Genomic DNA, 27,460 nt, shown 5'->3' on the forward strand with positions numbered 1-27,460 from the left:
AGCGGCAGATCCCTCTCCCTTCCCCAACCGGAGCACGTAGTTGTGACGGACGCGTCCCTCCAGGGCTTGGGAGGTCACATGGAAGAGGCGGAGATCAGAGGCCTCTGATCTCCGGCGGAGTCCCGGCTCCAAATCAACCTTTTGGAGCTGCGGGCGATTCGTCTAGCACTCAAGGCATTCCTCTCCTCTGTCCGGGTGAGTGTAGTGCAGGTGTTCACGGACAACAGCACCGCCATGTGGTACTGCAACAAACAGGGCTGGGTGGGGTCGTGGACCCTCTGCCAGGAGGCTCTGCGCCTCTGGCAATGGCTGGAACATTAGGGCATGACCCTGGTGGTTCAACACCTGGCAGGTTTTCTGAATGCCAGGGCGGACGAACTCAGCCGCCGGTGCATGATGGATCACGAATGGCGTCTGAACTCGGACGTGGCGCAAGGTCTCTTTCTGCAGTGGGGAGAGCCTTGGTTAGATCTATTTGCCACCGAAGAGAACGCGCAATGTCATCAGTTCTGCGCGTTGGAATTTCCAAGGCAGCACTCGCTCGGAGACGCTTTTCGTCGTGAGTGGAGTTCCGGTCTGTTGTACGCCTTTCCGCCTATACCACTTCTGCCCAGAGTGCTGAAGATGATAAGGCCCGACTGGGCACAAGTCATCCTTGTGGCTCCGGACTGGGCACGAAGGTACTGGTATCCCAAGCTACTCAGTATGTCAGTCGATCCCACCGGTTCGTCTGCCTCTTCAGGAGGACCTTCTGTCGCAGCAGCAGGGGACGGTCCTCCACCCGAACCTGTCCAGTCTCCACCTCCATGCTTGGAGATTGAGCGGCAACAGTTGAGGCCATTTGACTTGCCTCCTGAAGTCTGTAACATCATTCTGGCAGCCAGGCGTCCCTCCACAAAGTCAGTATACGCCTGCAGGTGGAACAGATTTGTGGCATGGTGCACAGCAAAGGCTGTGGATCCTCTTTCTGCCCCTCTTTCTGAGGTTCTTCTCTTTCTTCTTTCTCTTGCCCAGCAGGGCTCTGCTCTGGGCACTATCAAGGGCTACCTTTCTGCTCTTTCAGCCTTTTTGAGTCTGCCTGATCAACCTTCTTTGTTCAAGTCCCATATTGTTAATCGATTCTTGAAAGGCATCACACATACGTTCCCTCCGGTTCCCTTTGTGATGCCTCAGTGGGACTTGAACCTGGTTCTTACCTTTCTGATGTGCGCTCCCTTTGAGCCACTTCACAACTGTCCTCTCCGCCTTCTTACGTTGAAGACAGCCTTCCTGGTAGCCATCACCTCTGCCAGGAGAGTAAGTGAGCTCCAGGCTCTATCCTGTAAACCTCCTTTCCTTTCAGTCCATCTGGAAAAGGTTGTGTTGTGGACACGGCCCTCTTTCCTGCCCAAGGTAGTCAGGGCCTTTCACATCGTGCAGTCCATCACCTTGCCCACCTTCTTTCCGCCTCCGCATCCCTAAAGAGAGGAAGAGAGGCTCCACCGTCTGGACCCAAAACGTGCGCTCTCGTTCTATCTGGATCGCACACGCCAGTTCCGGGTGGATGACCAACTCTTTGTTAGTTACGTGGGCGCTAAGAAAGGGAAAGCGGTGCACAAGCGGACCATCTCGCAGTGGATCATCTTGTGTATCCAGGCGTGTTACTCCTTGGCTAAGAAGGAACCCCCTGTTGGGCTGAGGGCTCATTCCACTCGGGCCACAGCGACTACAACTGCCTTGGGCCGAGGAGTGCCCTTGAAGGATATTTGCCAGGCAGCTACGTGCGCCTCGCTGCACACGTTTGCAAGACACTATTGCCTGGACAGCCAAGTCCGGAGGGATGGCTTATTTTGCTGTTCCGTCCTCCAGGACTTTCTGGTGTGATTATTGGTTCGCAGACCCACCACCGGGGTTGGTATTGCTGGGGTATCTATTCTAAGGTAAGGAATCTATCACTAACGTGTCTCTTTCAGATGCACAAGTTACTACTTGTGTAACAATATATCTGTAAGAGACATTAGTTAGTGATAGATTCCTTACCGACCCACCAATCCTTCCCGTTCTGCGAACCGATATCTAGGGTTAAGGTCGCCCCCTTTCAGGGCCCTTGTTTCAAGGCCAGTGTTGGTTTTTATCATAGCTCTGCGTTTCTGGCGTGGAAAAGCTGTGTCTAAGAGCTGACTTCAGCAAGCGGAGGCGGCGTCTAAGTACTCCGACGACGTCATCACGGCGCCCACGACGCCGACGACGGAAGCGGAGCCGCAGACGACACCTACCGACACGCAAGGGTACTGCTACACACAAAAATTTCCGGATCCAGTCTGACGCCTGGGGATATTCTAAGGTAAGGAATCTATCACTAACTAATGTCCCTTACAGATATATCGTTACACAAGTAGTAACTTGTGCTTCTAGGACCCTCACAAACCGAGCCCCTTGTTGGCAGCTCCTGAACTTTTCCCCCTCTGCAGTCTGTTTCTAGGTGGCCCCCTCTTTGCCTACAGTGTAGCTTTCAAGGCTACCAACTCGTATAGCACCTCTGCAGCCGGTCACTCTAGGGCAGGTAATCTCGAACTGCTGTTGATACTTTGTACCTTGGCCCCCTAGCACCTTAATTCCTAAAGGGGACCCCTGTATTACGATTGCAAGTACCTGCATGCAATATATGTTTCTCCATAGGAAAGCATTACAGCATAAAAAAAAACGCATTTGTGCTACAATTTTACTTGCTTGTAAAAGTTCATATCTTGAAAATGCTTACCCAATCACGAAGTTCTTGGTGTTAAATTATGTGTATATAAATATTTGTTATTTTTCTAAATTGGTCTTGAGTTTCTTCTTGAGTGTGTGTCTCATTTATTGACGGTGTGTTCAACAAATGATTAACACTGCCCTCTGATAAGCATAAACTGCTCGCACACACTACCACAAAAGAAAGCATTTGGGATTATTGTATAGTGTACCTCTTTTTGGTACTCTACATATAAAGCCAGCTACCTACACATATGAATAGAACCCAGGACTTTAGGTATAGCCATATTTATTTCATATCTTTTTCTATATTGTAAGAGCAAAAACGACTAAATTCCACCCTGCTCATCCTGGGTTCTTCTCTAACCTCTGTTTAATCATTCCATTATATTCTGCACCTATTTGATATGCTACAAATTACTACAAGTTAGCAGTGTCCTGAACTTTGCTACTTGAATCTTGAATACTTACCTGCTCCCACCCCATCCTATTGCCTCCATACTGGTTACCTCCATGCCAAAATCTCCGCCTTTATTTTCAAATTGAGTATGGTAAATTTTAAGGTCGTCAATGAAACTTGAACCCTCCTTAAAGAAGCATCACTGATGTTTGAAGGCAAAGAGGGATAACTGCCTTTAACTGGAATATAACATCTATAAAGATGTATGTTACTTAAGTGTCATACTTGTGTGTGTGTTCCACCTCATAAGCAGTCATGCTTTTGCAGAATTGTTAATCATCCCAAGCTGTACTTTATACCTTATGTTCAACATATCAGTTTGAATAGTTGTTTTTCTAGCAAGAAATAAAAAAAAAATTGATTCACCCATGTGTGTGACCATGAAGCACATTCTACTATTTATTGTTTTTTCGTAACCAAAAAGACACTACTAACCCCTTGGCTGCTGGGGTAATTTTCCTGCTGTGCTGGGGGTGGGGGGGAACGGGGGGGGCGCACAGCGCCCTGGTGCTCATGACGAGCTCTGCTCGTCATGAGCTACAGTGATCCTGTGCTCATGAGTAGCTGAGCTCGTCACGGCCACACCCGTTTCAATAGAACGTTCAGCACAGCAGGGGAATTATCCCAGCGTGCGAGCGTTCTAATGGCCATGACGGGCTCAGCTCGTCATGAGCACCGGTTAAGTTTGTATATTGGCTATGTATTGTAAATGTAATTTTGTTTTCTGCTTAAAAATATAGATAATTGAGTTTTAAGAAATCACTAATGCAAAACAAGTTAGTTGTGACTAACTTTTCTGATGCCTCAAATGCCATTTAAGAATGTTATTTTTTAGCACCTGCTATTGCCTTGAAAGTGTGACATTGAGCTATTGCCGCTATACTAACTTTTATGCAGGTAGTTTAGCATGCATACCTCTTGTATTGATTTAGCATTTATATAGTGCTTCATGCCTCAGATGATATGACAACACTCTCTCAGAGGATGGGTAGCAGGACACTGTATGTTTTGGAGCATGAATGTGAGCTCGTTGAACTGGACATGGACTTCAATTTTCTTCCGTTTTAGATACCACCATAACAAGTGATGTTGGGAGTAAAGTGCACTGCTAATTTATAAAATAAATTGTGAAGTGTAATCCCTTCTCACCCTTGCCATGATGTCCTCTTTGTCGGATACTTTGTTTCCACAATGAGCAAGCAGTTCTTGCCTACACTGCACACTCCCTTTCCTCAACCCCTTGTGTAACCTCCATTCCTTTTGACTTCTGACATTTTTATATTATTCTGTTTTTTTGGCTCTAATTGTATCGGAAATCATGATGTTGCATGTTCAACAAACTTTTGAATAAACATACATTAATCAAATAAATAGCTGCAAAGGTTAAACAAACAATGAAACTCTCACTCGAAATGTGCTAATCACTTGTCTTGTTTGTGTATGAACCCTTATAATGTCCACACCTTTGTCCCAAATCTTTAGTACTAGTATGTTTCTGATGGGCATTTGTTCTTGTCTGTAGACATACCCGTATTCATACAGGAGAGAAACCCTACAAATGTGGTGAATGTGGAAAGACCTTTACAGTGAAGTCAACACTGGATTGTCATGTGAAGACACACACAGGTCGGTAAATGTAATTTCTCAAGAGCATGTTTGTCAAGGTGTCTTATGCAGTTCAATTTAGTTTTGTAAATGCATGTGAATATCCTGTATGAATGCATGTATGTGTAAGCTAGCAATAAACGTTTAAACATCTCAGTGCATTTTGTAGCTGTGAAGTGAAAAACAACAGTATTTAAACTGTCCACAGCTTGGTGAGCTTGTCTCTGAAATTCTATCATAAGCCAGGAACATGACAGTCTGATTGATTTGTCACATATTGTTCAGGCAGTCAAGGTAAGATTACAGTCAAATAGACCACTTAATCAAATTACTGTGGCCCAGAGGTACAGTGGTGCTTGACCAAGATAACATGGAATTTCAGTTAGAAGCTGTGATCTGAAAGAAACACGTTACTATTAGATTCCTTACCTTAGAATATCCCCAGGCGTCAGACTGGATCCGGAAATTTTTGCGTAGCAATACCCCTGCGTGTCGTTAGGCGTCGTCTCTGGCTCCGCGTCCGTCGTCGTTGTCGTCTGCGCCGGAATGACGTCGTTGGAGTACTTAGACGCCGCCCATGCGCGCTGACGTCAGTTCTTCTTTTTTCCGCGCCAGCTAGCGCAGATCTGGAAAAGCTCTACCCCATAGTCACTTATTGACTAAAACTTTTTTGATAATTTTTGATCTTCTTCAAGTCGTTCTCGACTCTTCAGGTGCCGGTAGGGATGCCCGGGTTCAAACCCTGCTCGAAGTGTAGTCGACTGATGTCGAATACTGACCCCCATCGCCGGTGTCTGCAATGCCTAGGCCTCAACCACAATGACCTTTCCTGTTCCGACTGTCGAGCTCTGACGTCGAAGGCTAGGCGGGAGCGGTCCCACAAGCGGCTCGAGCTCCGGCAGTCGGCCCTGCGCCATTCGAGGTCCCGGTACCATGGGAGGTCGAGGGATCGGTCACGGGGACGGAGCCCTCGCAGCTCCGGAAGTCGGCATCGGTCTTCTGGTATCTCCTCAGGTAAGAGGCATGGAAGGTCGGAGCGGCGTCAACCCTCCTCCGACCGCCCCCGACGTTTGCCCGACGCGGCCGGAGTTTTGGGTGGCACCACCCACGCGGCTCTGCAGAAGTCGCTAGCGCCGCATCCTGCCCCACACCTTCGGGTCCCTGAGCAGGGTGCGACGCCGGAGGAGATCGAGCGGTACCTCATGGCCATGAGGTCGCTCTCTTCTCCACCGGACCCCACGGCGCCTTCGGGCCCAGTGGGTCCAGCTCCGGGGCCTAGCGGGTCGCGTGCTTCGGCACCGACGCTGCAGGCGGCTTTGGCCCCGGCGCCGCCGGCGACTTCGGTCCCGGCGCCGCAGGGCCCGGCAGGATCCGGCTCCGGATCCGGGTCGACGCCGGTCAACCTTACGACCTCACCGGCGCCGCCCCCAAGGGTGTCACCACCAGCGCCGACTTCGGTCGACGCCGGCCCCAGTCCTTCTATCGATCCCGTTCAGCCGTCGACACGTCCCCGTTGGGCGCCGTACGAGACAGCTTTGGGTACATTCTACTTTAACAAACAGGCCCCAATTGTTGATCCTGGCTACAAGGCATTGGGTGACGAAGAGGACTCTGAGGGGACTGAGGACCCTCTGACACAGGAGTGTCAGGACCAAGCGTACTGGACAGAGGAGCTTGGGGAAGCCAGCGGCCTGGATCTCTCTCCAGACGCTGGTTTTGTCTCCCCTCCAACCGTGGCTACGGAGGAGGGGGCAGCCTATAGCGTAGTACTGATGCAGGCGGTTAAGGCCTTAAACCTTACGCTCCCCTCAGCGGCCGTGAGGACTAATCTCCTCACCGAGGTCCTCAAACCACAGTCAAGCTCGGTCGAGCCTCTGCTGCCGTTCAATGAGGCCTTATCTGACGTTCCGCTGGGCACCTGGTCCAAGCCCGCCTCAGGACAGCCTGTGGACAGGAATGTTGCCAGACGCTACCGCCCGGCTCCAGGTGACCCAAGCTTCCTGTCGACCCATCCAACCCCGAGAGCCTGGTTATCCAGGCCTCTAACTCCCAGACCGCGTTCCCGTCGGCCCCTCCCGACAAGGAATCCAAGAGGTTTGAACAATTTGGCAAGAAAGTGTTCTCGTCCCTTAGTCTTGGACTGCGGTCAGTCATCACTGCATGCCTCTTGGGCCGCTACACCTACACCCTGTGGGACACGGTTGCGGACGTGCTGCCACAATGCCCTGAGGAGGTCAGGGCTAAACTCTCCCAAGCCCTAGTGGAGGGTCGAGATGCGGCACGGTACTCTATCTGGTGCGGACTGGATACCACCGATACGCTAGGCAGAGCGATGGCCACGACAGTGGCGGTCAGATGCCACGCCTGGCTACGGTGCTCCAATTTTTTCGGCCGATGTCCAGGCTACACTTCTGGACCTGCCGTTTGATGGCCGTCGCCTGTTTGGCGACCAGGCAGACCACGCGCTTGACCGCTTTAAGGACTCCAGGGCTACGGCCAAGTCCTTGGGCCTCTCGGCCCCGCGCCAGCAAATGGGTGCCTTTCGCTCCTTTCGTGGCCAAGGAAGGGGCATCCCCACACGGACCGTCAGCCACACGGCGCAACAGAATCGTCAGCGGTGGCGGCCGTGGGAACCGCTGGGGAGGCGGTCGGGGTCCAAGGCGAGGCCAGTCCGCACCCGCTCCCGCAGCATCCGCCTCAAAACCTTCCTAGTCTGAGTTTTCAGGCCCATGTGACGCCAGTGGGGGCAGGGTCCGCCATCACCTCTTCCACTGGCGCACAGTCACATCGGACAGGTGGGTGCTGCAAATCGTCCGAAGGGGCTACTCCTTCCCCTTCGAAGCGACCCCTCCAGCCATGCCACCGCATGCCGGGGGACCACTTGCACCTTCTGCAGGAGGAAGTTACGACCCTCTTGGCCAAGGGGGCCATCGAGCGCGTTCCTGGGCCAGAAGTAGGGTGTGGTTGCTACTCCCACTACTTTCTGGTACCCAAGAAGGGCAAAGGGGGCATACGCACTATCTTGGACCTATGGAACGTAAACTGCTTCTTCCGGAAGGAGAAGTTCAAGATGTTGACTTTGGCTCAGGTCTTGGCTGCCCTAGACCCGCAAGACTGGATGGCGGCGTTGGACTTGCAGGACCCCTACTTTCACATCCCCGTCCTGCCGGCCCACCGACGTTACCTGCGGTTCACGGTAGGCCTCGAGCACTTTCAGTTCACCGTGCTCCCCTTTGGCCTTACCTGCGCCCCACGGGTGTTCACGAAAGTGATGGCGGTGGTCGCAGCTCATCTGCGCAGTTTAGGGGTTTCAGTCTTCCCCTACCTCGACGACTGGTTTTGAAGGCGGGCTCGCCCCAAACAGTCGTCAACCACCTCCAGATTACGGCGGATCTCCTGCACCTGCTGGGGTTTTCCATCAACGTGCCGAAATCACACCTGTGCCCCTCCCAAAAGCTCCTCTTCATCGGAGCTGTTCTGGACTTGGCGCAGTTTCAGGTTTATCCTCCCGAGCAGCGAGTCCGGGATATTCAGGCTCTGATTCCCATCTTTCAGCCTTTATCCCGGGTTTCGGTCAGGTTGACGCTGCGGCTCCTGGGGCTGATGGCTTCCTGCATCCTTCTGGTGCATCACGCCCGGTGGCGGATGCGCGCTCTGCAGTGGGACCTGAAGTTTCAGTGGGCCCAGGATCAGGGCAACCTGTCCGACCATGTCCTGATCTCGGAGGGCGCTGTGAGACCGCTGCAGTGGTGGCTCACGGACCGCGATTGGGTCAACGGCAGATCCCTCTCCCTTCCCCACCCGGAGCACGTGGTTGTGACGGATGCGTCCCTCCAGGGCTGGGAAGGCCACATGGGAGAGGCGGAGATCAGAGGCCTCTATGTTCCTCTTTGAAAGTTCTTTGGCTGTATTTATGGTTTTTATTGAGGCGTACATGGTATGGCCTCCTTTCAGATGACCAAACCTCGAACTTCTTCTGGCTGAGAGATGGTACGATTTGTAGCCTTGTAAGTGGAATGGCTCTTCCAACTTCTTGGAGTAGGATTAAATCAAACTGCTGGAAGTACATCAATAGATCTTTATTTATGGTTTTCGATCCTAGGCCATTTATGTTCCAAGAACATAGTTTTAACTGTGGAGCATTCTTTTCTTCTTCGATGATCTGTCATGGGCCTACCGATCTAGTATTGATGACTTTTGCTGCCCACATCCAGTCTTTTGCTGTATTGTTCTAACTTTTGTCCCAGAGACACGGAGTGTCACTGACCACGGCTTCTACTGAAACTCTTCGGGCGCCTTTTAACACAGATTTTGTGGGCCCACCGGACCTGCTTCTTCTTGGCATATTTTCGTTGTGTTCTTGGTAGTGCCGAAGTAATGCTCTGGATAACCAACATTGTTATAGGGTTTTATACAGATCCCCCATGCTTCTGATTGATGTTCCTCTTTTAAAATGTTCTCCACTATTTCTCCTGTGGCCTAAGTAGTTTTTGTTATTCCTTGTTCCAACAGATGTTTGTCGTTCGAATTCTACAAACTCCAAGTCTTGAGTGACTATTCCGGCCAGGTTACTGATGGAGGCTAGTATTCAAAGGATATTGCTTCTGTTTAAAATTATCTCGCCAGCCCTTTGATTTAAACTCTGTTATTAACAAAATTGTTTTGGAATCATTCCAGTGGAAGCTGTTTTGAGGTGTTTCGATCTCTAGCTCTGTTTCTCTCCTCCGCAATTTCCTGAGTGGTTGGGGATCATTACCCCCCTGTTTTAATATTTCCACTTTAAAGTGAGTGTCAATTACTTATGCCGGCATTTTTGATACTTTTGCAGCAACGGCATCCTGGATGTCATTTTTTCTGTTTTTGACTTTTCCATGCTATCTGCGGCTTGGATTGTTGATCTTTTGATTTCTAAGATTTGATTTTCAGTCTAGGTTTTCTTTCCTGCATCTTTATGCAAGTCTGTTTCTCCCTCTTGTCCCTTTTCCGCATTTCTTAAGGCAGATGCCATCGGACGTTTGGTCTGTAAGATTATGCTTTTGAATCCCTTTGAACAGAGTTCATTAGTGAATTTCTGTTTCTCATGCAGGGTTGATAGCTCACCTCATTTCTCGTTGCCTGTAGTTTGTGATGTAATTTGTGTTATTACAACTGGATAGAGCTGCTTGGCAGTTTGTGCTTGTAATAGAAGGCTTTTAATGTCTCTGCAAAGTCTCAGCAAAGTTAGGTCTTGTCTAATCGGTAAAACTCCTGCTTGGCTTAAGTTGAAAAATGAATAGCGGTTTTGAATCGATCCACACACTGATATGCACTCGACCTGCCAGGAGCAGGAGCCTCTGGTTGTTTCCTTGAGTTTTTCTCTTTCCCTTGTTTCAAAAAAAAGTTTATTCTTGCCGTTGCCTTGTTGCTAATGGTCCATAATGGGTGATGTTATGTAGTTTTTTATATTATGGTCAGCCTGTCACAACACTCTTCAAATTTTGGTGGTTTAGGGATGCTGTCGTTAATTCCCTGTTTAGAGGCTACCGTGGCTTTAACAGGCCGCCCTGGTCCGGTCTTAGACCAGACGTCACAGGCGCAGCTCCGGCGCCACCCCAATGCACTCCGCAGCGCTCAGCACTCTGCCCTCTAGAGTGAAACGCTTACTGGAGCCCAGGGCGGAAAACAGAGTCACACTGAGACACACTCCGAGGTCGGGCCAGTGCTCCGCGGTCGGCGCTCCTGGCCGCGCACTTACCCTCTGCCGCCTCTACCTCCTGCATTCTGCCACTCTACTGCCAGAGAGTCCTGTAGTCCTGGGTTCCCGTTGTCCAGAGGTCTGTCCTGGGGTCCAATTGTCCTGCGGTTTGTCCCGTTACTGTTTTGCGGTCCGTCTCCTGGTCCTGTCACCCGCTGAGCACTCATCGCTCACCTTTTGCTGCCGACTGTCATGGAGGAGCTCCTCCTCGCTTGCGGCTTGGCTCAGCTCGGTATAGCGGCGTATCACATGAAACTCCTTCCCCAATCCAGTAAATCAGTAAGGTAAGAAAGGGTTGATGATGTGCATTTTGGGAGTCAAATACATTTTTTCTTATGTTTAAATGCAGTTAGAAACTGTTTGGAAATGTCCAGGATTATTTTAATTGTACATTTTCTATTAGGTTAATTCTTAATCCTGTGTTGAGTGTTCATGCGTTTTTATATGTATATCTAAATTTATGTAGTCTAATACTTTCTAATACTATTTTATAAGGTCTCTCAGGTTTATTAAAACCAGAAAAGATGAGTGTTTATTATAGAAATGCGTAGCACTATAATGCCTTGATGTTGTAGCTAGGTTAAAATAGCTTATATTTTCTGATTAGTTTATCTTTAGAGTATATTAAGCCTGCACTACTTGGGGCTCACTTATTAAGGGAATGACATGTGAAATTGAATTTTTATCCCACGCCGCTTGATTTCTGTACAGGGTTGAAGCCTTTTGAAAGCCCATCTGCTTGAATATTGTTTCCCTGTCCTCTTTATGTACTAGGGAGGAAAAATTGCAATATTAATTCCTCACCTTGAGGTGCATTTCTCTATAAAATGTAAAAAAATTATGTCACCAACCTCCGATAACTCCGGCCCGAATATTTTCATTTTTTGTGGTATCTCCACATCAATCGGTATAAGATTTAGGGAATTCTAGTGAACTGATGTCAAGTCTGTTGCACTAGCCCGAGGTGTTATTTATGGATTACTTGCATGTGTGTACATTGTGCAGGTCCGGGAGGAACTAATCCTATAAAAGTAATTTGTATGACCTATTGTCTAAGTCACCTATAGACTGATTCTATAATCATTAGTGTGTTACTTGTGTAAGGGGGGGGCATGGTGGTCCCCAATATGGAGTTGTATTACCTGGCGGCACAACTGCAATGGGTGACAAAATGGTTTGTGGGCCTGGGCCTCGAGGACACTGCTTCCACACAACTGCCATGGTCCCAATCCCGGATATACCTCTTGTTACATCCCATTGCTCATTTGTCGTGTCCCTTGCAGACCTGTATTGCCTTAGCTCACTGTTGCTACAGAAGGAGTCTGCACCTCACCAGGAATACGGTCCCTTACACACTGTTGCTGCAGCTCCTGGGGACGCCCAGAGGCAGGGCTGGCACCTCTAATGGGGCAATGACAAGTTGGCATGCAACAGATCTGCATACTCTGGGCGATCTTTATGCTGAGGACACCTTGATACCATTCGAGACTCTGGCGGAAGAACATGACTTGCTTGCAGGGCAATTCTTGCTCCATAACTCCATCACAAGATCACTCTGAGGCGTGGGGTGACATTACCACTGAGCCGAAGATGCATTTCCTGCTACAATACCTTCACGTTATGGGAAACGGGTCCCATATTGTACATTGATTTGCGGAAGCATTGCTTACACACACGATGCAGCCCATGACAGCACTCAGCTTAAAATGGGAGGCGGACATAGAGAATCCATGGTCAGATCGTGAATGGCATATCATTTTAGCTACCCCACATGCATATCACGGAACTCTAGATGTAGACTTATACAAACATATATTATGCATAGGGCGTACCTTTCTGCGGACAAACTAACAAGTTATTTCACATGACCATGTCAGCATGTGTCCACTGCCTACAGGCGAATACGGATCTCCTTCATATGTTATGGTCCTGTGACTCCTTACATGTATATTGGCAGGAAATCACTGCGGCACTGGCGACATGCACTGACTGAACACTACCTCACACGTGGGAAGTTTGTATACTGGGCTTCTACCCTAGAGCAAAGAAGTGAAAACTTAAATCCAGATTTATCGACCTCGGCCTCATAGTAGCGGAAAGACTGATCACCAAAAGATAATAGCATGCCAATCCCCGAACCCCCCCCCCCCCACAGTTGCTGACTAGAAAAATTCACTCCTTGCGTGGGCACAAGCAGAAAGCACGTCGCTGCACGAGGAGGAAGTAGCCAGGTTGCGTAAATGCCCTATTGTGCAATCCTGGGACACCATACTTTAGTATTTGCCACAGGTAGATGGGGAGCCCGGAACACGCCCCTCACAGGCAGATGGCAGAAAGGACACAAATGTTGATCCCCGGACGCAGGGCACCCTCGGCTCAGGATGAACGGAGCGACAACATGGGAGAGAAAATCATTCTTGGGGCATCAGCACGCCGGGAAGAGTGGAACCCAGCCATTCCTCCCCTTAGGCACTAGGGGGACGGGGAAACACGCTCAATACTACTAAAGGCGAGGGCAACCTACTTCTCGTACACATTTGACCCGGGCATGACGATTAGGCGATGGTTTGCTTCTGGTTAATGTTTGACTGTTGGATTATATGCACTATATCTGGTTTGCCTCAATTTTGCTTTCCAAGTTGGACAATCAGGTGCACACATGCAAAGGAAATGTCATCGGAACACATGGACACAGCAACAATGCTAGGCTGTGATGAGGCAAGTGCCCTGTTCACAGAATAGACATGAAAGTGCGGCCATTATGGTAATTGCATTGGATGAACTGCTTTACAATAATATTCTGCTGTTCTTTACCAGCTGCACAGAGCTAATACTGGTCACGGTTCACTACTGCCCCAACAACAGATGCTGAAATCTTTGTCACACTTGCATTGGCCATTTGTTCCCTACCCTATATACATGTTTTTTTTTTCGTTTATAATTTTCTGTTACCTATATGTTTGTCAAAATTTAAATAAAGGGGAGGGTAAGACTTTCATTGGTTACAGTATACGTTCCCCTGGGTCTCCAGACCTCTACTTTCTCGGATGTTGGCCGGATGATGCTGGACCTCCCTGACAGTCTTCTCCTCATGGGCGGGGATTTTACTTCTGTGCTTTCAGGCGGTTTGGATCGCCACCCTCCTAGGACACTTCCCACCTCCCAATCTTGGCTCGGTGGGTTCATCGACACCTTTGGTCTGGTAGACTGCTGGAGGTTAATGCATCCGACGCAATGTCAGTATACCTTTCACTCCGGGGCCCATGGGAGTCTATCCAGGCTCGATTATATCCTTATGCCCGCTGTCCAGTCCTCCTACGTCAGGGAGATCAGACATTTGGCCCGAGGCATTTCAGATCATTCTCCTTTGTGGCTCAGTTTTGATACGGGGATACACGCTGCGGGACGGATCGCCCCTATCAATCCATGGTACCTGCGCGACCCCAAGACCCGCAGCAGCCTGATAAAGTCCCTAGATTCCTACTTCCTGGAGAATGAGGGGTCCGTTTTGTCCCCTGTGTCCCTGTGGGAGGCCTCCAAAACTGTCATTCGTGGTCAGGCCCTATCTTTAATAGCTGAGACCAAGAAGGCCGGGAATTTGGAGGTTGAGAGTCTGGAGGCAGAAATATTTATGTTGGAGGTTGATCTGGAATTAGGCGTTACCCGGGAGAGACTCCACGCCCTTAGTTTGAAGCAGTTTGATAATAAATCCCATGTTACGGATGCTGCCAAGACACTGTTCAGAGTACAGCAGGGTAGATTGTATGATGTTGGGGATAAGGTGGGTAAATTGATCGCTTGGCTTGATAAAAAGGAAAGAGCGAATCGTGTGGTCCCTGTGATTCAGACTTCGGATGGTGTGTGCGTGACTGACCCTGGCGAGATTGTGGAATGTTTTGCCGATTATTTTCGTGTGGTCTACTCCCCGGTGTCCGACAGAGACGAGGATGACTCTTGTTTGCTGCTTAGGGACATTGCTTTGCCTTGTCTGTCTGAGGAGGACCGAGAGCGTATGGAGGCCCCGTTGTCGGTCGATGAGATTGCTACCGCAATCCGTTCCCTCCGTTCTGGCAAGGCCATGGGCCCTAATGGCCTGCCTATCGAACTGCATAAACTGCGCCCGGACAAAGTCGCACCCTATCTTCGCGCAATGTTCAGGGAGTCACGTGAGCTCGGCGCCCTCCCTTGCGACCATCGTTTGGCCACTATAGTTGTGATTCCCAAGGAGGGCAAGCCCCGTGATCGCTGTGTGTCGTATAGGCCTATTTCCTTGCTGAATGCAGAGCCTAAGATCCTCGCTAAGGTCCTTGCTAATCGTTTACTCACTGTAATTTGTGACCTGATCCACCCGGATCAATCTGGTTTCATTCCGCACCGGAACACTGCTCTTAACTTGCGGCGCCTACATGGCGTTCTCGCTAGGGCAGAGTCTATATCGGAGCCGGCCATCTTGGCTTCCTTAGACGCCACAATGGCCTTTGATACGATCGAATGGCCATATCTTTGGGCCACTCTGGCGAAGTTTGGTTTCGGCGCGGACTTTATCAGTTGGGTTCGACTTTTATATTCGGATCTGTTGGCTCAGGTCGTCGTCAATGGCAGAGTGTCCCAGTCCTTTGCACTCGGGAGGGGTACGCAACAGGGATGCCCGCTGTCCCACTTGCTTTTTGCTCTTGCTCTGGAACCGCTCGCAGCCTGGCTCCGATGGGACCTGTCGATAAAGGGCATCCAGTGTTCCCCCGATTTTGAAGATCGTGTTTCGTTGTACGCCGACGATATCCTTTTATACCTCACCTCCCCTCGTAAATCCCTTAATGTCGAAGACTCTTTGGATGTTCCACTTTCCCCCTGACCCGGAGGATCCTGGAACGATTTATTCCCTTTTTTCCTGTTGTCTGACTTCCCCACTGCCTCCCCCCGACTATCTTTAATGACCTCCTGATTCGTTATTTGGTACTGTGGGTCCCCCCCATCGGAGCTTGACATTCTCTAGAACGCCTCTCGCCTTGAGTTTATTTCCTTTGTTTTCCTTTTTTGTTTTATTTCAAAAATTAAAAATATCTATCCTGCCTACATCCTGTGTTGCCGAAAAGGTATCCTCTGTTAAGTCAGACCACTGGAGAGCGGTCGCTGTTTTGTGAGTTTGCATAAATGCTCCACATGCTCTAGCGGCCGGCCCTTGTGGTTGTAGGCCCATACTTGTAACGATATTTTTGCACAATAAAGTTTTTTACAAAAACAAACAAAAAAAAATTTAAATAAAGATATTTAAAAGAAAAAGGGTGTTACATGTGTAAGTAGAACATTGTGTATGTCAGCATAAGTTCTAAACTCAGCCGACTGGTGACTGTCACTATTTAGCAAACCCATACTAACATTCTTTGATGCATTGGCTGTTCAGCAACAAACCATGTCCGGTGTACTTGATTTCTAGATTTCAGTAAAGTATCTATTTAACTACATGCTGTATACGTCTGCTTGTCTTAAAGCTCCCACTATTGGGAACTAGATCACCAAACACCAAAACTCCACCCATAAGTGAAAATATTTGCAAGAGAAAATACAGCAAATGCATTTACAAATATTTTGAAGAGGTATGCAGCTTGTGCATTCACCCTCTTTTCCTTTTTAAGAAAACATTGAGCAAAGAGGTGTATGTGCCCCGGAAATACTCCTCTCACAATAGAAGCTACTTGTACCGTTGTTAGCAAACAGTTTCAATAAACATGAGATTCATACTCAAAAGTTAAATAAGAAATAAGCTTTTATCATTTGTAATGTCACCTATGTAATTTTTTGACATAATCATATACATCAGTGGATGAACTAATAAGGTAAAAACATTTCTATATACATCATTTGGCTTATGGTTGTTATATGACCTTAAAAAATACACCTGTTGCAGACTGTTGTTGCACTGTGGATTTTGTTGATGTCTATATCTGAGTGACTTGACACTTTAACACCAGTAGGCCACCAGGCAGAGTTCCACACGGATTGTCCTGGCCCAAATTCCACGACTTCCGTCTTGTCTGTATTGATCTTTAAATAACCCTGGTTCATCCAGGTCAAGATCTCCGAAAGGCATCCATGGAACCTGGCCGCAGTATCCTCGGGTTGTTTGGCCAGTGAGATGATTAACTGAGAATCATCCGCATAGGAGACCATCGCAAAGCCGTGCTTCCTGACAAGTCTCGCCAAAGGAGTTACGTAGATATTAAAAAGCGTCATCGGGAGCGCTGAGCCCTGCGGGACCCCACAAGGGAGACTGAAACCCTCTGATTGCAATCCCTGCCAGTAAAACTTCTGTTCTCTTCCTACCAAAAAGGATGCCAGAACAGCTAGTGCTAAACCCCCAATGCCAATGTCCTGTAGCCGTTGGGCTAACACCGAATGGTTTATGGTGTCGAAAGCTGCCGACAGATCCAGCAAGACGAGAATCGCCTTACCGCCTCTGTCGACAGTCTTCCGAATTTCCTCCCTTGCTACAGTAAGGGCAGTTTCTGTGGAATGATGGGATCTGAAACCGTGTTGGGTCGGGTCCAGCAAGTTGTTAGCATCCAAGTACTCTGTAAGAGTCTTATTCAGTGCTTTCTCCATCACTTTGGCTGCCATGGGAAGACTTGCTATAGGGCGATAATTCTTCAATTCCGAAGGATTCAAAGTGGATTTCTTCAGAATTGGTCTGATAATCGCTTTCTTCCAGGCAGTAGGATACTTCCCTGACTCCAGCACCTGATTGATTAAAGGGGTTAGTTGGCCTACGATTTTACTGACCCCTAGGTGCATGATTGCAGGGGGGCACGGGTCAATAGGCGAGCCTGATTTTTATTGAGCCTAGAACGTTCAAGATCTCCTCATTTGTGGTAACAGGGAAGCTGACTAGATTGGCATGAACTGGTTCTGCCTGAATATATGGTTCCACATCCATAGCTATGTGACTCTTCTGAAGGTCATCATAGATAAGGTGAACTTTGTTTTGGAAGTGTGTAGCCAGGTTATTACACATCTCCTGATCAGGCTGAAACCTCTCCGCTTGCTGTGGTTTGGATAGCGAGGTAATCACTTTAAACAGCTCTTTAGCAGAGTTGCTAGCATTCTCAATCCTCTGAGTATAAAGCAGCTGTTTTGCCCTAACAGTGACCTCTTTATACTGTGTGAGGGCCTGATTGTATATCATTTTACTATCCTTCTTATAATCTTGCCTCCAGGATCGTTCAGCTCTCCTACAGCTGACTTTCAGACCTTTCAGCTCTGTATTATACCATGGCGCCGAAGGCTTAAGCCTCCTAGCTGTCACCATTTTCTCCGGGGCCACAGTATCAGCTGCTACCTGAAGCCATTAATTGAGAGCTTCTACTGCGCTATCATCGGACAAGCCTGCCCAACTTGGAGGCTGTCCCAATGCAGAGTCTAGATCATCTTGAAGGACCTTATTCCAGCATCTGATGTTTGTCTTTGCTGCACCATTCTGCACATTAGCGCCCAAGCCGGGAGATTTTAGACTCAAAATGTACTGCTCTGTGATCCGACCAGGGAAGAACGATCACCTTGGTCACATTTATATCGTCACTATTGCAGAAAATGCCGTCCAGAGTGTGGCCCGCCTGATGAGTAGGTTCCATAACCAATTGCTTGAAACCAAAGGCTGCCATGTTGTCTAATAATCTACAGGTATCAGTGTTGTTGCCTAATTCAAGATGATGATTAAAATCCCCAAGAATTAACATAGTCAGAATCCTTGCAGGATTCCAGATGTGTCATTAGGGCTTGCGAAAAAGCAGCTCTAGGCCCAGGTGGGCGATAGATAAGAAGTCCCTGTAGCTTCCAAAAGATGTACACCTTTATGGAAAAATGAAGTGCTTCTGCAGGTAAATCAGTCACAGCTTCAACGTGCAATTTTACAAAGTCACAGCAGATAATAGCTATCTCCCCCCCCCCCCCCCCTCCCCCCCTCTCTCTATTGGCTTCTCTAACCTGAAACATCACGACCTATCCCACATTGCAATTGCTGAGTGGTAGCTTGCACGAATTTTCCATGCGTCTCAGGGGTTAGAATATTACCTAAGGTAGCCTCAATAACATATCTTTTACGAGCGTCCCTGTCCCTTGCTTATGGGCAAGAGCTGGTCTATTGGCTCTATCGGCGAGTCCAAGATTGAGACGATATGTACATCTGCTACAACCAGACTTTTCCATGTCCCTTTCCAGTGGCCAGATCTCAAATGGCTTGCACTTACAGTTATCAAAAGCAAGCAGCTGTAGCTTACTATACAAAACTACCTGAGAACGGCCGGGGGTCCTGGCGCTGGGTGCAGACGGACTTGCTTTTGGCGCTCCACCGGCGCGCACGCCCCATTGCACACTATATACTGGCTCTCAACAACTAGCACGCCAACCCAGGTGCAGTGCGGTCCCGTTCAACTTCGGGTACAGCCCTGGTCAGAGCGACTAGCACAGCGAGAGCAGCCGAGGATAATGCAGTGAGTAGCGAGTACAATGTACCGAAGTGAACAAAGTATTTTAAAATGGTGAATTGCCCCCGAATTTTAAAACAAAAATAAAATACGATGCGAGATTCAGGCCATACAACAGCTAGAACCCCCGTCCATACAGATATTGCCAAACTCTAAGCAACAGCCCTCCAACTTACTATGACATTAATATGACACTTCCTTCTGTGGAAATGACAACTGATCACTTACTTTGCATCCTCCATCCAGGTCAAACACGGGTAGAGCCAGTGCTACATTATAGGGAAGCTCTATTTAACATTTTGTTGGGTGGCGGGGGGGCTTGGGCTAAACCAGATATAGGGGCCTCTGTGGATTGCTCTGTTTCTGACAGACACTGTCCGACTCCCAGTGACCCGGCCTTTCTCCTCCGCCATCCTAATCATCACAGTTTTCTGGTACAAATGGAGAGACAACCACGAGATCAAATAAGGAGAAAAGGAAACAATCATAATCAGTTTTAGAAGAGACAATATGGTCCCCCCCCCAAAAAAAAAGGAAAAAGAAAAGGAAGAAAAAATATGGAAGAACATTTATCATAGAGCCATAAGAGAGAATATCATGGGTGAGCAGCGCCTTGTTACTCCCATAGACGGTCAGTCCAGATCTGATTAAATTTGAACCAGGAGCGCAGCCCTCTACCTTTAGACAGGGCAAAATCCATCTCATAGACCTGTCTGAGTAATACCCATAATTTATTAACACTAAGGCTGACATTATCTACCCAGACTCTAGCAATACATAAACTGGCACCTGCTATAATATTAGTTGCCAACAGACTCATACCACCAGCAACCTCACTGCTAATCCCTAGGAATATTTCTTTCTCTGTAAGTTGAAAATTTGGGCCGAGGAGTGAACTAAGAATACTGGAGACCCCACTCCAACACCCGTCAAGCTTTAGACAGTTGGCAAATGTGCCTGATGTCTGCAGCATATAGATGACATTTCGGGCAGAATGTTTTTTCTGAATTTCTGGTGGCCCACTTAGATATAACCCTTATGTGTATAGTACAACATATAGACTACACAATGCTATTGCAACTTTAAATTGACCAATCTTACACCTCGGTCTAATATATCCATGCACTCCTGTATGTCCTCTACCGCTATTTGCTCCCGTAGGACCCGACTTAATTTAGCCACGATCAGTAAGCACATCGGTCAAGAGATATATATATTCCGACCAGTATTTCAAGAAATGGAATGACATTGGCACTAAGCAAAGAGCCGCTCAATGCTGTTGCATAGGGGTGCTCCTACAGAATTATGCAATCCAGTCTGATACCTGGTGCACATTCAAACGGTGAGGAATCTGCAGTATCAACCCTAAAAAGAGTGTCAACAAAAGTAAGTAATTTGTTTAGAATTAGATTTGCTTAGGTCATGAGTGTTAGAGTTGCAGCACGGCCATATCTACTTGAAGCAAATGCCAAGTCACCTGCTTTGGCGGGAGAAAGACAGAATTAGGACGTGTCCCTATGTTTATATTTTTGTTTTATGAGTGTGCAACTAAATCTCATAGTCTTACTGGGATAAGCTGTGAAGATACAACATAAATATCCTGCTAAATTTGGAAACGTAATCTAATAGCCATTATTATTTAAAAAATGTTAACTGCATACACTTCACCTGGATTTTATCCTTCTTGACCCCATCCTGTACCAAAAACTGCTTCTTCAATTATTTCTATCCATGTGGTACAAGTCAAAACAAAAAAAAATGGTTTGTATTGTGACGTCTTTTCCACTGCTGTGAATGATGGGTTTTCTTTTTCCTTCGTATTTTTTCTAGGTCAAAAACTCTTCAGTTGTCACGTTTGTACAAATTCGTTTTCCACTAAAGGAAGCCTTAAGGTTCATATGCGGCTCCACACAGGAGCCAAGCCTTTTAAATGCCCACATTGTGATCTGCGATTCCGTACATCAGGGCGACGGAAAGCACATATACAGTGCCACTATAAACCAGATGGCAAGAAACTCCGAAGGCCTTTTTTCCGCAGAAGCATGTCACTGATTCCACGAAGAGCCATGTCCACAACTATTACTAACACAGAAGCTCTGCAGCCAGCAAATCTCCTAAATACTTCCCCAACTGATCCCAGTGTTTTTATTACAAATAATTCTTTGCACACAAATCAGTTTGAGACGGCTCTCCTCCATCACGGACTCACGGGCCAGGCTATCCTTCCTGCTACGGTATCAGGTAAGAAAATTGCACTCAGTGCTTATATGTTTTATTATTATAGCATAGTACAAGAAGATGCCTGTTGTATGAAACGTAGGTTGTTGAATGTTTGCCTGTGAAAATAGAATTCGTTTAGACTTGAAGATGTTGGCATTCATTTTCAATATTGTGACTTGCAAAGTGGCTGGGCATCACCACGATTTTTAGGTTGAATGAATATGATATTTGTGTTGGTATTTGGATCCATTTGTTAACTTATGATAACAGGGTGGGCTTTCTACCATTAGTATAGCTTTTGAGCGCAATACTGAATCTTTAGCCTCTCGCCCTTGTTAAAAGATTACATCGTAGACTGGAGTCATATTTCTTGTGCTTAGGTGGTAACTGGAATATGCGGCTTATGTACTGTTAAATGGGTATGTTGCACTTTTCACTGGGTATGTATTGAATTAATTGGAGTTCTTGAAGGTGCTGCGTTTTCCTGGTATCCATTGTTGGCTTGTCTGAATTTTTAGTTCTTTCTATATTGGTATTGTTATTGAGTGTGGTTGGTAAGGTTACATGTTGTTGTGGGCATGCTGGTATCCATCCAAGTGTTATTTCTGTGTAGTGTTAGATGTGTACTGATTGCTCTGGCTAATATTGTTTGTTGGACGTGTAAATGTGCTGTTATTTAGTTGACAGTGCTGTTGGGAGCATGTTGGCACTCAACTTTGTGGAATATATGTGATGTGCTTGTATGTTCATAAGTGAGATTAGTGTGTTCCATGAGAGATTGTGTTTTGTTCATGTTGGAAACTGTTAAGGATTTTCGACATCCATTTAAGGTTATCTGAGCTGTGTTGTGTGCATGTTTTGTTCTATTTTGAGTGGACTGTTGGGCTAACTTGAGGTCCTGTTGCCATCTGATACAGAACCCTAGGAATTTTGCCCGGTGATGTTGGGATGTTGGATTGGTGAGGGCAAAATAACTGAGTGAGACAGGCAATACATACTGTAGTGTAGTATCATGCATGCTGATGCTTCCAACTTAGGCGAAACACTCCCTATTTTTGTAAGCAGAAAATTGACTTTGCTTTAGTTTTAACCTGCTAAAAAAAGTATCCATGCATTTCAATGCAAGTCAGTATGGAAATTACCTCCCCGAATTCCGCCCCCGTTTTTTCCCCAAGTGTCCCTCTACTCTGTTCACAAGGGTTGGCATGAATGCAATATTTCATTGAATTGAAGGATGCATGGCTAAGTCCTTTCCTTGCTGCTCTGAGATATTTGATTGTGAAGGGAGAGTGATTATGCAACTATTTCCTTGAGGTGATGGCTGCAGTTACAAACTTTCTGGTGGTTAACATTAGATATTTATGCCTTTCTATCACTCTATATAGGTGGCAGCACCCAAGCTCTTTGAATTTGAGGGATTTGCATGTTGTACGGTTATGCTTAGATTTATTAAACAATAGCATTAATGATTGTTGCTCTATGTAATAAAGGATAACCCACTATAATAAAGTGATGTATGTAGAGTTTTGGGAACATATCTTTTGCATGGAGAAATACGTCAACATTTATGTTGAAAAATATTTGTAACTATTGCTGTGGCCTTTCTAGAGCAATTGACACCTCACTGATTAGACTTTCAATCTAGAGCTTCTAAGCACAAGGTATATCATCTGGTGGCCTAATCACAACAATCATTCTCAGACTGAGCAACCTATTTTTCTGCTGGAGAAGCTTTAAAGAATACCCAGGCAGCTGGTCCACTAACTTTGGGTGCTTCTGTACAAGCGGATCCCATATGTAATGCCACCAGACTGAGAACTCTTTTTCTTACCATAAAGAAGCAGGTGCTAAATGGTGCTTGTGTTCTGTCACAGCGGTACAAAAGGGGGTGGTGATGGACAGAGCATCCGAACCAATCAAACACTCACACCCAGTCAACAGATCTGGGTTTAATCCATCCCCGTTCTTTAGCCCACTCTGCCACCCCAGTTCAGACATGGCCATATGCAAATCAGTCTGACCCTGGGCCTCATGGGAACAGTCCAGCCCGAACTGCCAAGCCATGCCTTCCCTGGACCAGAAACAAGCTACAGAGGACAGGTTTCTGGCATTCCAGCTGTCTTTAGCCCGGCTTGCTTGAAATCAGTGGCAAAGTGAGCAAGGGACTCATGTCTCAGCATACCCTGCCAACTTACGGCGAACAAAGCGGTACAAAAGGGGGTGGTGATGGCCGGAGCATCTGAACCAATCAAACACTCGCACCCAGTCAACAGATACAGGTTTAATCCATCACCGTTCTTTAGCCCACTCTGCCACCCCAGTTCAGACATGGCCATATGCAAATCAGTCTGACCCTGTGCCTCATGGGAACAGTCCAGCCCGAAATGCCAAGCTATGCCTTCCCTGGACCGGAAACAAGCTACCTAGGACCGGTTTCTGGCATTTCAGCCGTCTTCAGCCCGGCTTGCTTGAATCCAGTGGCAAAGTGAGCTAGGGACTCACGTCTGAGCATACCCTGCCAATTTATGGCGAACAAAGCGGTACAAAAGGGGGTGGTGATGGCCGGAGCATCTGAACCAATCAAACACTCGCACCCAGTCAACAGATACAGGTTTAATCCATCACCGTTCTTTAGCCCACTCTGCCACCCCAGTTCAGACATGGCCATATGCAAATCAGTCTGACCCTGTGCCTCATGGGAACAGTCCAGCCCGAAATGCCAAGCCATGTCTTCCCTGGACCGGAAACAAGCTACCTAGGACCGGTCTCTGGCATTTCAGCCGTCTTCAGCCCGGCTTGCTTGAATCCAGTGGCAAAGTGAGCTAGGGACTCACGTCTGAGCATACCCTGCCAATTTATGGCGAACAAAGCGGTACAAAAGGGGGTGGTGATGGACGGAGCATCTGAACCAATCAAACACTCACACCCAGTCAACAGATCTGGGTTTAATCTGTTCTGTTACAGGCACTGAAACAACGTGGCTACAGGGTGCTCATTGAGATGAAATATTTCAAAGATGTAGAAACGGGCTTAGGAGGAAAACGTCTGCTGCAAAAATTGTTCCCTAGTACTCATCTCAAGAGCATATGGTTTTCCTTGCTGCTCGTGTATGTGATTGGTAGTGGAGTTACAGAGTACCCGGTCTTTGTAATTAATCTAATGCACTCACCTCCCCCTTTGAACATGTTTTTTTTTTTTACCTAAGCACTCGATGACTTAAAGGAGGAGGAAGCACATTGGAACTTTTTGCTATTAAACTATGTTATAATTCTATTTATTAAGACTTGGGCCCAGATTGCGGATGCCTTATAATTCAATTATTTTGATGACATGTCCAAGACTAGATATATCTAGTGGGACAAGGGTTGAGAGGGTAATCTACTGATTCGAATTTGAAGATCTCAAACATTGTGATGTTGAGAATTGTGGCACTAGAACCATTGGATTTTTAATAGGATTGTCGGGGAAGACAAGGGACAAAAAAACAAATAGATAGTAAGTTTTCAAATATAGATATGTTAAATCACAAAAGGTTAACATAGCAGTAGTACTCAGTCACTGTTATCTGTGCTCCCCTGCTCAGTATAGGTCAATGGTGGGCCATTGTAGCTACTCTTGTTGGCCAAATATGGTTTCTCGCAGCTCTCTACACAAATGAAAGCACATAATAATTGTGTGATGTTCCATCCAATGACTATGCCTACATTTCATTAGGTGACAGGAGACAGTTGGCAGATCGTTCTGTTTGTGGAATATGGATGAAAGAGGTGCATTGGCCAATGGTACCTTTTACTCTGCTATTTTCTTAAACATAATGAATACGGTCATTCCTAACAGAATCAGGTAGCATCACAAGAACAGTCTCTTCATTTCTAAAACTACTTCTGTATCTAAGGAAACTTATAGCATTGTGACAAGATAAATGGTCAGTCCACTTGTACTGAGATTTAAGGCAGCAAACTTGTCTACTTCCCTCTCATAAAAACTATATCACCAAAGTCCTAACTGCCTTGAAAGAATGGAATCCCTTAGCCTTCTGAAACATTAACACTTTGTTGATACGCTTTCCTATGTACTCTCTGGGTTGATCAAATGCTTGCTCTGAAAATATTTGGCGCCATTAAACGTAGAGATTACAGATACGTTTTCATTGCTCCCCAATCGCCCCTTCTCTGCCAAGATTGTGGGCACGGTGTGACTAGCCAGCAGCTAGATAACATTGACTCAAATAAGTGTATGGCATGCAGTTGGAGTTTCACACTACAGGACAGGCGTTTAATTGTGATTACAAAACAACCTAACTATGGGTCTGGACAAAATTCAACAGGGAGCACTAACTCTTTTGGATGTGTTAATGTTTGACGCCATTGATCGCAAGACTGCTATAGGTTTGGCTTTGTCAAGGCTTGCATGCTTTAACACAATTCCAGCAGCAGATCTGGCAGATAATAATATGTCCTTATTGAAATAGCTGGTCCAAGTAGTATACCCAAGAGCTTAATTTTTACCCACCTGTCTAATATTTAAATAGAATTTCTGAGAAGTCATGCAATCTCAGATGGCTTATGTCGTCTGATTACAAAGGAATGAAGCAGCCTTAATAATCCCACAATTTTGCTCTCAAATTTCTAGCCTGTTGGTAGCATATCATGCATTGGCTAGACTGTAGACTGCCCCTAAAAGTTCTCGAGCCAGTGGCCTTGCACATGTGGCACCTTGCAATACCATGCTTCCATACCACCTTCTCTCCTACACGTTTGCATAGTTTTCTCTTCACTTATGTTTTGTCCATTGTTATCTCTAATGCTGGTCTGTAGCTGCCTCTTTTTCAACCCAGGTTTCTCTTTTCTTCGGCATTCGAAATATGTCCAATAATGTTCCAGATTCATAGCATGCTAATAGTGTCATAAGCAGTTTTAGGAAGATGATCCCTGCGTATTCTGGGTGTACTTTCTGGCGATCCACTGCCTGCTAGCGCTTTAAGGGCAACTTTCATTGTGAGCTGTATCAAGAATTGGTAAAAACTATGGCTCAGAAACTGGGTAAGGCTCATTCTCTTTATAGTAAATAAGACCTATGCCTGGAGGTCATTATCACAGTCCAAATCCAACAGTTGTTTGTAAAACTGAAGGGTTTTGTCAGGGGGTCAAGATAGCCTTCTTCCAGCGGTATCTTTCACACCAATCCCACTCTCCTACAGTGAAGGGGACTTCACTGTAGCAGTGAGGTCCCCAACCCACTTGAATAGGGCTATGTACTATGAGGTGAATACCACCTGTTCACTAAGCAATGGGTTGCGCTGCAAGTGTAAGCAGGGAAATCTAAGATCCCCTTTGCTCCTGCAATGTCTCAGAACTCACTGATACGTTGACATCAGGAGATGCAATTCTATGATTTAAATACATTTTTCCCAACACATCACCTATTTGAACACTGGTTTTGGTCTATGAATCCTCCTGCACATTGAAGAGAGATTTATTGTATTTATTTATGTATTTTAACGATTCATAGAGCGCGCAAATACCCATGTGTGTCTCGGCGCTAAAGGATCGTGGACTAGTTCAAATATCAGGGAGCCGCTGGCTGAGTAACTGGTTCTTGTCTTCCTTCTATTGGTTGCATAACCAGGTTTTTGTCTTTTTTCTGATAACCAATAGAGATTGGCTTGATCTAATCTCTGCTGGTAAGGTGTTCCAGAGTTTTGCAGTGGCCACGGTGAAGCATAAATCTCCCCAGGTAACAGTAATTGTTTGGGGGATCGAGAGATTAGCCGTGGAGGACCGGAGGTCTCTAGAGGGAACATATGTTTCTAAGGCATTGTTGAGGAAGAGGGGGCCAGCTTTGTGGGATGCCTTATAGGCAATACACAGAGCTTTGAACTTTATGCGGTTTCTTACAGGAAGCCAATGATAGTGTCGGATGATGTGCGAGACAGATTCTCGTTTCGGGGTTCCAGATAGCATTCTAGCCGCGGCGTCTAGCCACCTTCTACCACACTCCATCCCTCTTTTTACCTGTTTTAATATTTTTATTATACTTTATCAACATGGAAAGAAATAAAGAGCATTTCTATAAACACTTGAAAAATAGCAATGGATTACAGCATATGTTTATTTAGAATACATTATGGCAAGCTAGCGCTACAGGTATATATGTATACTATGAATTATGAGTCGCAGTCTGATATGGTCAAGTATAGTTCTGCTAAGAGGGATTATCTCAAAGATGCTACTA

At 46.7% G+C, this 27,460-nt stretch overlaps 1 protein-coding gene across 3 annotated transcripts in view; it reads left to right on the forward strand.

Moving 5' to 3' along the window:
- Positions 1 to 27,460, forward strand: part of ZNF236 (zinc finger protein 236) — a 1,135,475-nt gene that overhangs the window by 726,818 nt on the left and 381,197 nt on the right. For all 3 annotated transcript variants that reach the window (XM_086965182.1, XM_086965180.1, XM_086965183.1), the window contains exons 21-22: positions 4,713 to 4,816; positions 20,837 to 21,247. In XM_086965182.1, coding sequence (XP_086821308.1) covers positions 4,713 to 4,816; positions 20,837 to 21,247 — 515 coding nt within the window. The remainder of the gene's footprint in view (positions 1 to 4,712; positions 4,817 to 20,836; positions 21,248 to 27,460) is intronic.

Source organism: Lissotriton vulgaris, chromosome 4_1 (genome assembly GCF_964263255.1).
Source record: "Lissotriton vulgaris chromosome 4_1, aLisVul1.2, whole genome shotgun sequence".
NCBI lineage: Eukaryota > Metazoa > Chordata > Amphibia > Caudata > Salamandridae > Lissotriton > Lissotriton vulgaris.